This window comes from Rattus rattus, chromosome 2 (genome assembly GCF_011064425.1).
Source record: "Rattus rattus isolate New Zealand chromosome 2, Rrattus_CSIRO_v1, whole genome shotgun sequence".
Classification (NCBI taxonomy): domain Eukaryota; kingdom Metazoa; phylum Chordata; class Mammalia; order Rodentia; family Muridae; genus Rattus; species Rattus rattus.
In genome coordinates, this window is record NC_046155.1 from 189,078,504 (window position 1) to 189,095,661 (window position 17,158).

The following is a 17,158-nucleotide window of genomic DNA, read 5'->3' on the forward strand; positions in this document are numbered from 1 at the left end:
AAAATATTCTTACCAAAACAGGTGGCATAAATTTTAATCATGAGAAAACAGAAAAGCTATCAAATCATTTAGAATGAAGGCCAATAAGCCTATATTTTTAAATAGGAGACTAAAGAATACAGTGCACAAATGCTGTTTGTGATGTGGATTGAACCGGCCTAAGCAGGAAAATACAATAAAAAAAAAATTAAAGAAATTTGAATCCAGAAAGTCTAAGTAAAGATATAACACAATCTTTAGAATTTGATAAAAGTATTTTTATCAATACTATTTTTTATCATTACTTTTAAACTCTCTCTCTCTCTCTCTCTCTCTCTCTCTCTCTCTCTCTGTGTGTGTGTGTGTGTGTGTGTGTGTGTGTGTGTGTGTGTGCACATGCGCAGCTATGTGCACAAGAGTAGTAACATCTATGGAGTTCAGAAAAGGGCAACAAATACCCTGGTGTTATGGGAAGTTGTGAGTTATACAACATGGGCATTAGGAACTGGAGTAAGTTCCTCTACAACATCTGTAGTTGCTCTTAACTGCTCAACTCTCTCTCAATTCCCTAGACAGACAGACGGATGGATGGATCGATGGATGGACAGACAATCTGATCTGTCTTAAAGGTCATTTTAAAATAGTAGAGCAACAGGAAATTATAACATAAGTATTTCACAGCTAAAGAACTAAATTAAAAAAAAAATCCAACTACTAGGGTAGACTGAGTGGTTCACCAGATTTATGAAATTGCCTAACAATATGCTGTTAACATGGCTAAGATGTTTTCTTTTTTTTTTTTTTTCGGAGCTGGGGACCGAACCCAGGGCCTTGCGCTTGCTAGGCAAGTGCTCTACCGCTGAGCTAAATCCCCAACCACGGCTAAAATGTTTTCTAACTGATGTTCTTCATTGCAGGATTATAGATAGGAAAGTCAAGCAATACAGCACATGATATAGACAAGTGGCACTTTCCTATCAATTCTGTCACTACGAAACAGGACATTTTAGGAAGAAAACGTGCCATATATTATAACCAAACTGCAAAGGTACTCAAATATTCCTTAACTGACTGTAATCCACTCAAGCTTTAATTTTAAAATGCTCATTAAAAGCACCTAGTGATAAAATGGACTCTTGCTTTACGAAACTCATGTCTAATTTCACAGACATGGACAATTAACTTATCCTGCGATTAGATCTATAGCAGAATAATTTAAGTTTTACAGGTTACTTAAAATGTTACTTCATTTTAACAAACAAAGGAAATTCTAGTTTAGGTTCATCTTTTTACTGCTTAAAAACGGTCTCACAATTTTAACAACTGTACATCAAAGTAAAATAATTATTTAAAATCTTCGGAGTCCATGATCCCATGGTAAGCACGTAACAGAAATGAAGCTGAATAGCCTCGTCAGTATTCTAAAGTTACTTTCTATTTTTGAAACACACATTAGGAAAAAATAAAGTAGCAAAAACGGACCCCAGAAGAACTAGTTGACAGCCTTGAAATACTAGGAGACGATGCCACAAGTTATACTATACTTGTAAACAGGTTAAGTCAAGCATGCTTACAAAAGCTTGACAGCATTTCCGACTGGCTAATTTTATCTGCTAACAAAGTTTAAAATAAGGTTAAATTGTCTTAAAAAGTCCATTTCTCTGAAAGCAAATTTTACTGCATTTAACAAAGAGATTGTCTCCAGTGAGTTTGATTTTTCTTAAGAGTGTTTTTAAAACCACAGATGCTTTGAAGAGAATTGATTTAGTCTTTTGCAGAAGAATAAACGTTAAGGTCTCAATCTGAAATATTCCCTGAAAGGTTTGTGTATGAACATTTGTCTACCCCTCCACCTGTTACACTGGGAAGGATCTGGAACCTGTAGGAAATGAGGTATAAATGGCACAGACTAGTACCTAGTTCCTCTTTCACCTCACCTCTCTGCTTACTCTTTGGAAGAATGTGAAAGAAAAGCCACATATCACCTGACCAACAGACCTTCCTTCCTAAAGTCACATTTGTCAGTTATCTGACTACAGGGATTAATACAGTAGGCTTCTTTCTGCTTTAAAAACCAACCACTTCCAAAGCTCAATGAGACATTGTGTCTTCACTTGATCAAAAATACAGGATCAAAGTGTCTTAGAGTCACTATTAGGGTGATGAAACCCATGACTAAAAGCAACTTGGGGAGGAAAGGACTTATTTCACTCACAGTTCCATACAACAGTTTATCACTGAAAACAAGGAGACCAGGAGCTCACAAGCAGCAGGAACCTGGAAGCAGGAGCTGATGCAGAAAGCATCGAGACAGCTTTTACTGGCTTGCTTGCCAGGGCTTGTTCAGCCTGCATTTCCCACCACCCCAGGGATGGCACCATCCCCAACAGCCTGGGTCTTCTCCCACCAATCAGTACTTAAGAAAATGCCCTCCATCTGGATCTTATGGAGTAAATCCTCAACTGAGATTCCCTCCTTTCAGGTAACCCAGCTTGTGTGAGGCTTACATAAAACTAGCCAGTTCATAAGTGAATCAGCTTATGAGCTCTCAGCTACAGAGACACCTTTAAGACACTGGCACTGTGGGCTATGGCAAAAGACACTAAGACACAGAGATGTGTTATTAATTTAATGTGTTATATTAAAGCTAGGGGACTGCTAAGATCCTGAATGCTTACTTTCTTCTTTTTAATGGATCTAAGAGTTTAATTTTAGTTTTGTGATGCTTAAGGGATCATATTTAATTGTTAGGGAATGACAGAATGTGTTTATGAGTTATAACAACAACAAAAGTTTCTTACCACTGTTAAAAGTTTTTTTTTTAAAAAAAAAAAAACAAAACTATACTATAAAATCATTCTCAAAATAGTGACCTTGCTGTAACCACATTATAGAACTCTCCCAGCACACAGAAAACCCTAGTCTCCTTTTCATGACTGAAAACACTTCATTCCATTTCAAGATGTCATCTAAAAAACCATGTAGTATGCGTGGCCTTTCTACACACAGTGACTTCATTCTCACTCTGATTTTTATGTGTACCAGGAGGAGGGGTGCACCAGTTTAAGCATTCCCTTGCAAGATGACATCTGGGATATTTCCAATATGGAGCTATTGTGAGGAAAGTTGCTAGGGAAATTTCTGCACGGGTTAAGCATATTTTCATTAACACAAAGAAACATGGACCTAATTGGATGGCAATTGTATGAACACATTAAAATACCATACTGCACCTTATAAATGTATCAATTATTAACCAACTAAATATAAAATTTCTATCTAAAAAGGGATCAGAGAACTGACTACTCAAAGACATGAATCTTACGTTATTACAAGGGTAGAATCTCTCTAAGTGGGCTGTCTGGGCTTCATTATCATCTGTGACTTGCCTCTTCAGCTCATCTCTTCCAATGCTGTTAAGTTTTTTTTTTTAACTAATTAACATAACATTAAACAACTGCTTCCAAAACGAAAATAATTTAACATAGCATTCAACTTTGTTTTCAATGCCAACACAGCTTCTCCAACTGTACCTCAAACCTTTTACTATGGCAGATGAAGCACCTCACCTTGCTTCTAATTTCTTGAAATTCATCATCTAGTATCCATAAAACCCTCAACCTATGAGAGAACCCACTAGTTCTTAGATTTTTTTTTTAACAGCAAAGTCTGCAAGCATTGTGAAGCCACACAGCTATCTTTAGTAACTGTCAACACCAAGCAGCCTATTGGCAAAAGTTATTTAAAGATAAAAGTCTTAGAAGATGGTATTAACTACAAGAGTTAATAAGAGCTAACAGGTTTAAAAAGAAAACAACTAAGTAACAATCATCTATAGTATTATGAACTGAAATATCAATTTTTACCATAAAGATGGTTAAGACTAACTAGCCTAGTCAGGTTCTTTCTAAGCGAGCAGAATTAGACAGTCTCAGTTTTATAGCAACTGATCTGTCATCATAGCTGAGCACTACTATTCAAGCACATTCAACTTAAAAAGTAACACTTAAATGAGAAAATCTTGTAACAGTTCCTACTCACTAATTCATCTTGTCAAAATTATCATTAGGCCCAGTGTGGTAGCACACACTTATTCCCAGCACTCAGGTGGCACTGGCAGGTGGCTCTCTGTGAGTTCAAGGGCAACCAGCAATAGAGAGAGCCCTGTCACCAAAGGAAAAAAAAAAAAGAATCAATAGATGAGAAATATGGCCACTGACTATGCTGCCCACACACCTGTGGAGGATGCCACATCCATTGACATGTAGGCAACACCAATCCACCTCAGTGAGCAAGTCCTTTAGAAAAGAAAAAAAAAAAAAAAAAAGGTGGGGACTGGAGAAATGGCTCCATGGTTAAGAGCATTTGCTGTTTATTCCAGAGGACCTGGCCTCAATTCCCAGCACTCACCTGGAGACTCACAATGATCCAGAGCTCCAGTTCGAGAATCTGACACACCCTCTGCTTTTTACACCAGCTCACACAAGGTGCACAGACATACATGAAGGCAAAACATTCATGTATATAATATAAAAATAAATACATTTTTAAAGAGTGACATTAACATGCAAAGGGATGTGGTAAGAGAACTGGGTTAAGTAAAAAGAGATAATACAGGGCCAATAAGACCGAGTTATATATACTTACGTGAAATTGTCAAAAAGAAAAAAGTATAAAACATTCTTTTTAAAAAGTAACCAAAAATAATAGCCAATAAAGGAAGGGGTGGACCGTAGTGTCCAGGAATAAGGTACAAAAAAAAAGTGCAAGGGGTTGGGGATTTAGCTCAGTGGTAGAGCACTTGCCTAGCAAACGCAAGGCCCTGGGTTCGGTCCTCAGCTTCCCTCCCCCCCACCCCCCAAAAAAAGTGCAGCTTTTTTTCCTCTCTGAGAAAAATCAAAACTTACCCAACCTAAGGCATAATTATATATAATTAGCTTTTTATCCCTGATGCCTGTAAAAGATGCTAAGTCTTCTACATAACACACAGAAGAGTAATTCTGTTGGTGATGCAAAGGAGAAATTAGTAAAAATATTATATATTACACATACATATCAAAATTACCTTTTTATAATTCTTTTCTAAATATAAACTAGCAACTACATGTAAAGACAAGCTTAAAAGACATACACTATAAGCCACTACTAAATTTTCAATCCAATTATAGTCTCTCACATAAAGGCCTGTTCCTTCCTCCTCCATCACCTCACCTGCCACTCACTCTAAGGAAATGCACCACTACCTTCTTACCTGTCTTGATCACCCTTCTTCTTAATAAATCCCATTTCTACTTTTAAAAAATTCACAATCAAGTATAGCTATAAGACATCTTGAGTACATTCCCCAGCACTCCAATATATCAAATAAATGTTTTTAAAATGCAGTAAGTCCTTTTCATAAACAGCAGGAAGGAAAAATGGGGTGAGTGAAGGAATGGCTTAAGACAAATAGTTTTCATCCTTCCTGATGCTGAGCCCTTTAATATAGTTCCTCATGTTGTGGTGACCCTCAACCATGAAATTATTTCATTACTAGTTCAAAACTGTAATTTTGCTATCATGAATCAACCCATAAGTTGAGAAACACTGGCTTAAGGGTTCTATCAATCAATCAGTCAGTCATAATGTAGATGACATTCAAATGCATGTAATTTATGGATTGTGGGGGTTTTGTTTTGAGGTAGGGTCTCACTGTGCAGACCAGGCTGCCCTGGAACCGGCAGAGTGTGTGCCTCTCTGCCTGTGTAATGCTGGTGTTGGAAGGGTATGCTAACATACCTAGCCTGGGATATAATTTCAGCAAGCATTTTTAAAAGAACATTTATGGAACATGAACTTTGAGTACTGAGTACATATTTGGTGATATAAAGAAAAATTAACAATTACTATTATTGAGTCTATTTTAGAGCTAATTAATAGAATATTTATAGTTGACACTTTATGTCCAGAATTCAGTCCTCAAGTAACCTAACATGCAGTGGGGAGAAATGGAAGGGCAATGAGAAATGCCCTGCTGAAAGAAGTGCTGGTGTGGTTGGGAGACAAATAACAGTCCATTAGGCAGCTGACTGCCCTGCTGTTTCAATTTCTTCCACAATGAAAAGATGTTAAAAAAAATAATTCATACTTGTGCTTAAGGTATTATTTACTGAGAACAGAGCACTCAGCAGAATCAATAAAACAAGTTCTTTGGACTTGTCTTTGTGTTAGATAACTGTGCCACTAGCTGTTAAGGCCATTGACACAGAGACATCCATCATGAAAATGTAACTAGCAAATCCATAAGAGTTCTTGAGAACTAATGGAAGTGATATACCAATCCCAAGCTAAACTAATTCACCTCTTCCAAATGCTGAGACAACTGTAGCAGTCCATATAAAAATGTTATAGATAGATAGATAGATAGATAGATAGATAGATAGATAGATAGATAGATAGATAAATAGATAGATAGGGGACACCTCAACTCTTAGACCCCTAAAAATGGAGGAAATGTTAGTTTGTGCATACTGTTAATATTACTCAGTATTTCGTACGGAAATACCTTCCTAACCCTCAGCATATAGCTCAACTATTTGGTAAAATGTCAAAGGACCGATTACAATATTGCAGGAGAAATCTAAAGTTATGAACTAGCACGATCCACTTTACTGTCTATAAAAAGAATGTGCATATGAACAATTATTTGAACAACCTAGAAAACATCCCCAAACTGTCAAAAGTAGTTTCTAGGACAATGGCTTTGGTTTTTAATTATATTTAGTGTTTGTTTATGTGTGTGTGAATGTGACCATGTGTGGAGGTCAGAGCATAGCTTGCCAGAATCAGTTCTTTCTTTCACCATTGAGAGTTCCAGAGATTCAATTCCGGTTGCCAATCTTAGCAACAATGATTCAAGTTTATGTGGCACTTTCCAATTTTCATACAGTATTATATATTTAGAAAATAAGTTTTATAAAAAGCAGAAGAAAAAAGTTAATAACTCTAATAAATTGCTAGATATGACCATTTAAGAATGTTATCTTAGAAATGATCTTATAAATGTTCTACCAAATACTTTGAGAGAAAATTCAAAAATTGTACTATGTTTTCTATTATATAATATACTGCTATCGTCACAAAATACTGTACTTCCTTAGTTTTTTTAAAGCACGGCTCTACAAAAGACAAATAGTCAAATACACATTAAAAAAAACAAAAAACAAAAAAGCCAAGGCTAACTTGAAAAATTAAAGCTTGTACCAGTTTTGTGTGGATTTTGACTTGCAAACCCCACATTCCAAAGGACACAGCTGAATTTGCCCAAGGAGATAGGTGGTCTTCTATTTAGAGCAGTATTTTACTCAATACAGGGCAATGAATGTGTTACTATATCCCTTTAAACCTCAAAACCTGTGAGACAGGAACAGTGCCACTCATTAGCTCCTGAGGCTGACACACAGCCTGAGTCAGGTATTGCATAGAGTGATATAGGCTGGGACTATGAGCCGCCACCACTATTAGCAGTCCGAGAAGACAGGCAGACCTACCGTACAGCCCCTTCACTGTGAGCAGGACTCTAAGACTGCTGAGTTTGCAAACTCCTATAGGACAAACTTACCTAACCCAGCTTCATCAACTCTAAACAGTCAATCGTGGGAATATCTGACTAAACAGGGTGAGGTGTGAGGCAGAGACTCACAGGCTTGGACACTTTGTTCCCTCTAGTTTATGACAGGAAAAGAAGTCACAGATTTATAGACTGATAATAGAAATCTAAAAAATATTCCCACCAAGACTTCCTTTTTTGGAAGTAGGCTTTTTTTTTTTTTGGCCATAGTATATATAACTGTTGTTCCCCAAAATTTCAAAGTGCCTAGTTATATACAAAAGACAGTTGTGTTCTATAACTTAAAACTACTTTCTCTAGTACTGTGGATTCTGTTCAAGAATATAATTTTTCTATTAGAAAACTTAAGATTAAGTCTTTGAAGGATTCTGAATATCAAGGGAATTACTGTTTAAGTTGAGACTCCCTACTTAGAAATTATTATCAAGTACTGTAAAAAACTAAAACATTTCTGAGCATTAACACATTATAAACAAAAAATTCTGTAACTGCCAACACGTGATAGGTGGTAGTCAAAAAAGCAAGTAAAGAGCACAAAACTGTACATACTACCTTCAGGGTAGATGTGAAAGATATATAAAACATAAATGAATTTCCTGTTCATATTGGGTCCTATCCCCACTACATATTTGAGTATTTCATTTTTTAAATCCATCATTAGAAGTTTTCAGATAAGTAATAATCTGTATCTGTTCATTTCCTGGCAACACAGCTCTCATTTAGTATCTTTATCTACTAATGGGGTAATTGATAACTAAAGGTTATGGGACAGTCCCAGCATATGAGTAGGTTTCCATGGAAACCAACATCATTTTAACTGAAAGGGCTGACGTTTTCTGGTTCCCAGAAATAGGAAAGGAAAGGGAACGAAAGATGAATTTATTGAGGCTGGAGAGATGGTTCAGTGGTTGAGAGCACTGACTGCTCTTCCAGAGGTCCTAAGTTCAATTCCCAGCAACTACATGGTGGCTCACAACCATCTGTAATGGGATCCCACACCCTTTTCTGGTGTGTCTGAAGTGAGTGGCAGTATACTCACATAAAATAAATAAGTATTTAAAAAAAAAAAAGAAGAAGAAGATTTTTATCACTAACAGCCAATGATGTCAGCAATTGTCATTCCCCAGAGATGCATCATGAAAACTCTTAAGGAGCTCAACAACTAGAAAAGCCTAGAAGGTAGCACTCCCAGAAGAGGGCATGGAAACTCTACCTTTCTCTATGTCTCACTCTGGGCATCCATTCTATATGGCTGGTGGTTCACGGGTATCCCTTCAATATCCTTTAATAGCAAACAGGCAAGCCTAATTAAAATGTTATTCTGAGTAGGTCACTCTAGCAAATTAATCAAACGAGAGGGAGACTAGAAAAATGCCTTAGAGATGAACAGAAACCAAAGGTGTGCTGTGCTAGGTTTCTACAGTGGAGTTCACTCCTAAAACTTCTGCGATCTGATATAATCTCCAAATAGGGCTCAAACTGAGGCAAATTATATAATATCAGTAAGTGCTTCCTAGAGACCCGACTATTGATTATGAGTGTCACAAGTCCCTAGACATCTATTACTACCAGGAGTACTAGGTGGTCTGACAGTATGAAAGTACTGTCACCTATGAAAAAGTAAGAAAACATGAAAGAATTTAATAAAATGTTAAATTGGCTAACTTCATATGTTGCAGCATTTCTGTGGTTGTTGCTGTTGGAAACACCTTAGAGTAAAATGTGGCACATCAAATGATATAATGCAGGCTTTGTTTCAAGTTCTGACTACCACTTTTCTGGTAAATCAATCAATCTCCCTGACAAAGTTTCCTCACATACAAAATACAAATGATAAAACCAAGATTAGTTGAAAAAAAGTATCAAATATTGAAAAGTTAATGAAAAGTACACAAAATAAATCAGATGAAATTACCACAAAGTAGCTGATTTTCACTTATAGCATATTTTCTAACGATGCTGTCACCACAAGCATATTCAGCCTCAGACAAGAAGGCACAGAAACAGTGCCATCCATACGCTGTCCAGGACACACAAGACATTGCTGATAGCATTCTAAGTTCTAGCAGTTCCTGCCCATAGGTTCCGTTAAGTAGTCCTGCAGGCTACGTGAATTTTAAAACATCAAAACAAAAACCAGTGCTGGTAAGCCTAATAATAATGAATTATGAGCAAAGTAAGAAAATGAAAATCATGAAAACTTGACATATTAACTCACACGCTTAAACCAGCATCTTAGAATTATATGCTACTATCTATCTTCCAGGAATATCAAAAACACATAGAGCTTGCAATCATTACTATTTGTCAAACCTTCAACAGGGAGCCAAGGAGAGGCACATCTACATCATTCTTTTACTACTGGAACTACAGGGCTAATCATTAATTAATGTTAAATCATTTTCTAATGCTTACTCAATGACAAGTATTCACCAAATAGCAATGAAATTCCATAAAAAACAGTATGTGTTGTGGTTTGTGAAGGATGAAGTCAACAAACACTATTTCTATCATAACATTTTTGCTCCAAGTACATGAAGCAATAAGGAAACTAAGGTTACTAACTAGCTTTGTTAGTATTTTAGCATAGAAAAGAGGATTAAAGCTAGATGAATTTCCTTTGTAACTACTTTCAATTTGTACTTTATATAAATTTCCTTTAAAAGATACTTATCATTCTTAGATGATGATGATGATGATGATGATGATGATGATGATGATGATGATGATGATGATGTCAGTACTTACCTATTCGTTATGTCCTTTACTAAACAGACAAGTACCAAATGGAAACACCTTCCCTTTCCACTTCATTATCAACACTTTGGAAAGCACAACAGGGTTGGGGAATAAGGCTCAGAGGGTTAAATATTTGCTATTCAAGAGTGAAGAATAGTTTGGACCCTCTGAACCCATGTAACTCATGCAGTTGTAGGATCCACTCATAATCCTAATACACAAGGAATGAAGGCACAGAGAGTCTCTGGAGCTGTTCAAGTAACTAAGTGTACTAGCTTCCATCAACCAATGGAAGAGCACAAATCAATATGTAAGGTGGAGAGTTCAGACGAAAGACCCTGACACAATACATAAGGTAGAGCACAATGAAAGAAGACATAAAAGAATATTAGTCGGGGTAACCAGGAGTAGGATACCATTTGAGATATAAATGAATGGAATGATTAATTTTAAAAAAAGAGCTATCAATAAAAATGGTGAGCTTTGAAAAAATGAAAATATTAGTCACACAGAAGTAATTCAAGTTAACAGGTTCATCTATAGCATTTTAACAACACTGAAAATGTATTCTGCAGCCCATTTCATTTTCAGGTATTTTCATTTATTTTACTATTGTTTTCTATATGAATATAATGTATATGTATGTATATTCTGTATATGTATGGCACATGTGTTATATGTTATATATAACACATATGCACACACATATAGCGTGTATAATCTCAAGTTTCATAACTCAACAAACAAAAGAAGAAAGTAAAGTGTGGGAACTGTCTTTACCAGTAAGGTTAAGAATTAGAAACTCCCAATAGAGAGAACCCTACAATGACACGGGATACTCAGAAGTGACGAGCAACAGTAAATATTCTCATATTAAATGAGCACTGCCTCTAGCCTGTAGTTTAAAACAAAATAAACTGTCATTATCCTTTATCTGAGTACTTGCTAATATCCATCTCCTTGGTCTAAGTACTTTGCACTTAAAATTCATGTAACCCTTACTACAATGCTATACAGCAGAATCAAGACGCTAACCTAAGCAATCTGAGTAATGCTCACTCTTTATCATTCTGCCAAGACAAGAGAAAATATTCTTTACTCATGTCTAAAACACAATTCCAATTTCTAATTCTCATCTGTTGAGTATTGTATGACCACAGTTAGATTAATGAGGTCAACTCAAATTAATAGCAACTAAAAAGAAGCAGCAGTATTTTCTTTACAAAATAATTTAACTAGTGGACATAAACCACTTTTTTGGTGAAAATCAGTGTGTCTTAAATTGTCAAAACTTTGCATTCAATGTTCTTTAGTAAACTACATCAGTATTGTTCAAGGCCAATGTCACTAACCTACAGTCACTCACTCACGAAAGCCAATTTCAGAAGATTACAACACACCTAATTCTGAATGTTTGTTTAAAATTTTTATTTAAAAAAATTTAAATACATCTAAAGATGTTCTAGGAAAAACATAATTCCCACAAAATATTTTCTAACTATATAAAAGGCACTATTTAAAGATACGAGCAAAGCCTTTGCTGCAAATCTCCTAGCTGCCCATTCTCTGTGCTCAACAGCGGGGCAGTTGCAGTCAGATTCTGAGATTCAGATGACACCATCACCACAACCAAGTCACAAAATGTTGGTGGAAGGTTTTCTTTCTGAAAAATCCACAAATTCTCCTAACATAAACTGACCCCAGATTTACCATCTGATAACTTTTTTAAAAAGCGTTTTTAATAAATAGTAGTAAACTCACAGGACTTAAAATCTTTTTTTTTTCAAAGACAGATAATTTTCAACAATCTACATTATAATATTCCGGATGAAAGGCAAATAAACTCTTCCTAACAACAATATTTAAAGCAAATAGTTCAGCATCAACTGACTGACGAAACTGACAAAACAATCCCCACCCTTTCTCTCCTTTCTCTCCCTCTCTTGAACACATAACACACAATCACTATTAACAGTAGCAGTAGCAGTAGCAGTAGCAGTAGTAGTAGTAGTAGTAGTAGTAGTAGTAATAATAATAATAATAATAAAGAAGAAGTGGTTTTAGGAGCTAAAAATAGAAGCAGATTCATTTACTAAAATAAGATTTCTAGAAAACCACCTTTAGTCAAGAAAAAATATTGCTAAAACTAACTGCCCCAACTCATCTGGTCAATCTCATTTAGGGTTTATCAAAATAAATACTTTAGGATCTGAACACAATGTTATGCCTACAACCCTCCTCCAGAAAGTGAGATACGATGATAAAAAGCTTAAATAACAAGGTATTTTCTCAAAAAAAAAAAATTGTTTTTTTTTTTTTTTTTTTTTTTTTTAATGTGTGGAGGGGATGCTGCTGGGGATGTGGGATCCCATCTAAAACCTGCTGATGACCTCTGTGGTAGAGTGCTTATGCAGTCAGCATAAATCAAGGCCCTGGGGCTCTATCACAAAAACAAAATACCACTGCCTTACCCCCCAAGTTTTAGTGCCATATTTTTACATAAATTACAGTAGTCAAATTCTTACAGGTGGTTCTAAGTTATAAGTGGCAAAGCATGTTATCATGCTGTAGTGACAAAGTTCTTGAATTATAATAAGCACCAACAACAAAAAACAAAAACAAAACAACAACAACAACAAAAAAACAAAAACAAAAACAAAAAAAAAAAAAAACACCAAAACACGATAATGTCTTAAAATGGTTCCAAAGTTCTTACTTAAAATCTTAAGGATTTTGGATTATGCCCAACATCTACAAGATGTGGAACTTGACTATTGTATTAGCTAATTTTGTGTGACACAAGCTTGTCATCAGAGAGGAAGGAGCCTCAGTTGAGGTAATGCCTCCATGAGGTCCAGTTGTAAGGAATTTTCTCAATTAGTGATCAATGATGGGGGGCCCAACCAATAGCAGGTGGTGCCATCCCTGAGCAGGTAGCTCTGGATTTTCTTAGCAGGCTGAGCAAACCATGAGAAGTGAGCCAGTGAGCAACACACCGTCATAACCTCTGCATCAGCTTCCCTCCAGGTCCCTGCCCCTAACTTGCTATTTGCTCATGGTGTTTCCTCACAGCAGTAGAAACCTAACTAAGACAACTGCTAACAGGCAAAAAAAAAAAAAGCAAGTCACTCACAGTCACAGGAAGACATGACTATTATCAAGGACTTACCTTCTTTTTATCCCTCATTGAGCCTTTGCCTCGGACCATTATTTTACATCCTGTTTCTGCTTCAAGTTGTTTAGCTGTAAGTCCTCTAGGTCCAAGGATTCTCCCAACAAAATTAAACTGTAGGGAAAGATAATATAAATTACTCACTTGCTGAAAGTTATGTCAAAGTTATCTGAAAGCATACATATGCATCTGTCTCCTTTAAACATGAACCAAGAAGTAAAACCTACAACTCATTAATTTCTTGCCAGGTGAATGTAAATCATTGTTTTACACGGAATTTTCATATGTATTAATAAACTGTAAAGAATGATCTAGCTAAAGAAAGTCATTTATTGAGTTCTTCATCAACACAGAATCTCAGCCAGAGTAAAGAATTAACACAACACTGGATACCATGCACACCATGAATCCTTTCCACAAAATATAAATCCTTTAACAAGGATAGCTGGGAAAGAATCCTGCAAGAAAAATTCTGTCTCCAGACACAAGTGTGTAAGTGACAGTTTCACATTGCTGCTAGTACATGAACACTCAAACTAGGATTCTACCCTGTGCTACTTATACAACTCTTTTGAGCATACTTTTAAAAATGGCATTCCTTAAACAATCTTATACATCCTTATTTGACTTTCTTTTTTCCATTCCTACTTTAACTTATAGTTCTACAAGTTTAGGCAAGAAATCTAAACTTTCTATGAAAAAAAAGTGACAAAAGTAATTGTATAAGCAAAACTTCAGCAGCTTTTAACAGAAACTCCTGCTATTCAAATTTACACAATTTTAAAGGTCACTAGGAAAGGCATACATCTACTCACTGGTAAAAACTACTTTGCTGTGAACAGCATGCAATGTTATACCTGATCAGCCTCACTTATACATCTTAAATTTTCCACATCTCATGAGTGACCAGCCTGTATCATCTAGGTCTATAGTATCTTGTGTGCTGTTCTAACAACAAATGTCGGACAACACACTTCTCAGAGCATGCCATGAGCTGTACACAAGTACACACAGGTCAGTGTTTGGGGCATTCTGTTCCATTAATCTATTTATTCTTGCTATAGCATTCTAGATTAATTGGTGGGTGTAGTCAAGAGTATTTTAGCTATTCCTTGCCATCTTCCTGCATGTATTTCATTAATATTTTATATACCCTCCAGAGTATGCATTGAGACCAACCCCACTGGAACTTCAAAACCATGAATAATGGCCTAAATTATTCATTTAGTTAGGTCATATTACATCTCTCTCAAGAATGTAAAAGGCTTGATCATTGTGCCTTTATTATTTTAAGCTATTCCTAAAAACTTAAGTTTTCCTATATGCTTGCAAGTTTTTTAGAAATTAGCTATTTCCAGTATGTGAATACATAATTAGTTTTTGTTATCAACCTTTACCCAGCAATGCTCCTTCTTGATTATTGAATTTTATAATTGTTCTGGGGGAAGGGGTTCTATGTGGTGGTTATGTAAGCAGCATTGTCACTTGCAAATCATGTCATATGCTTTCTTGTCCAACTACATATTTTTCTTTACTACTCACACAGCACACCTTGAGTTCACAAATGTGCATCATTCTCAACTTGCTACTAGCTTAAAAGAACAAAGCTGACAAAGTTCTAGGTAAGCTAACCATATAGATCATGGAGGGCTATAACTAAAATTTTTTTTTTTTTCCGGAGTGGAGGACCGAACCCAGGGCCTTGCGCTTTCTACGCAAGCGCTCTACCACTGAGCTAAATCCCCAACCCCTTTATAACTAATTTTTAAAATGTTAAACCAACCTTATATTCCTGAAATGAACTCAACTTGGTCATTATGCATTTTTCCTTTTTTATACTCTACTAGATGCAGTTTCCCAACATTTCAGTAGTTTATTTTAAGAGAGGGAGAGGGAGGAAGAAAAGTGGGAAAAGGCGAGAAGGAGGGAGGGAAAGAGGGAGGGAGGGAGGGAGGGAGACTGAGACGAGAGCACTGGCTCAGCAGTTAGCATTGGCTGTTCCTCCAAAAGACCTAGGTACAATTTTCTGCATCCATATGGCAGCTCACAATTGTCTGTAATTCCAGTCCCAGGGAATCCAAAGCCCTCTTTGTGGTTTTCCTAAGCACCAGGAATGCATGTGGTACACAGACATACATGGGGGAAAAACATTCATACACATAAAAATAAAAATGAATAGAATTCTTTTAAAAGTTAAAATCTATTCAGGAATGGAACTTGTTTATAATTTTCTTCTGTCATAATTAAGATATCAGGTTTGGACAGTAAGGTTATTCTGACTTCCAAACATGCTGTAATGTTTCCAACTCTGGATGAGCTTATATGAAACTAGTGCTATTTCTCATTAAATTCCCTTTAGAACTCACTGGTAATGGATTCAGTTTCATTAACCTCAATGTTTGTATACCTTAGTGTTATCAATTTTGATATACTGTAGTTGTCTTTCTTAGAAATGTGTCTCTAGCCGCCTAAACATTCAGACTTATCTTTTTAAGTATTTATCAATCTACAATGATAAGGCATTCTTTTTTAAATTTCTATTTCGGTGTGTATGAGAGTTTGCCTACATGTTTCTGTACACCATGTTCAGGACTGGTGCAAGGAAAGACAAAAGAGGTTGTCTGGTCCCCTAGACCTGTAGTTATGGATGGCTGTGAACCGCTCAGGCTCTCAACCACTAAGCCACCTCTGAAGCCCGATGGTGAGGGTTTTCATCCCTGATTAGTTATCTATTCTATGAGTCTCCCAGGACATCAGCTGTTAATTTTGATGTTAATTTTGCTTCTTGGAGTAGATCCATTTTTTTAAAAGTCTACAATCCTCTAACCTCATCATTTTCTTTTTATTTGCAATATAAATGTGTTAACTTCTAGAATCTAGAATAACATTGTGACTTGCTTTTAAAAGAACAATATATAATAGAAATGCTATGTTAGATATTAGAAGACCAAAGTGTTTACCTTAAGAACCACAGTCACAACTACAGTTGCTTTAATGAACTCAATCATAAGGTTTGTTCAGTAAACAGCTCGTTGAAACTGCCATTTTTGGGTTGGCTTATTAAAATGACATTTGGGTTCACTTCATTTCATACATTCCTCTTTTAACTGATATCTACTCTTAGCTTTTAATTCCCTCTTTTCCTCCTGAAAAGTTTAATCTGCTGGTTTTCCAAACCTGAAATGGATACTTCCATATTGCAGGCTTCCTGCCCCCTCCTCGTGGTATACATATAGATCTAGGCTGGCTTATGAAGTATTTTCATTATCATTCAAGTCACGGTAAGTAAACTGATAGCTACAAAATATATAATGGCTTTTTATTTCAAGTATGTAAGAATTTCCCAATTATCTTTGATTCGATTTCTAGGTTCCTATGCTATAGACAAAAAAACAAGAAACATCAACAAAAACTATATAAATTATCAACTTTGAATATTTGTTCAGAAATGTTTTTCAACATATGATAGAGTCAATTAAAATAAACTCGTGTGTGTGTGTGTGTGTGTGTGTGTGTGTGTGTGTGTGTGTGTGTGTGTGTGGTGTATGTATGTGCGTGTGTGCACTCATCTATGCATGCACATGTGCGGAACATAGGGAGGTGTCCTCTATTGCTCTCTACCTTATTTCCTCAGACATGGTAACTTACTGAATCCCAAG

At 36.0% G+C, this 17,158-nt stretch overlaps 1 protein-coding gene across 6 annotated transcripts in view; it reads right to left on the reverse strand.

Moving 5' to 3' along the window:
* Qki (QKI, KH domain containing RNA binding) overlaps positions 1–17,158 on the reverse strand; it is a 108,790-nt gene that overhangs the window by 50,455 nt on the left and 41,177 nt on the right. For all 6 annotated transcript variants that reach the window (XM_032894698.1, XM_032894696.1, XM_032894700.1 and 3 more), the window contains exon 3: positions 13,497–13,613. In XM_032894698.1, coding sequence (XP_032750589.1) covers positions 13,497–13,613 — 117 coding nt within the window. The remainder of the gene's footprint in view (positions 1–13,496; positions 13,614–17,158) is intronic.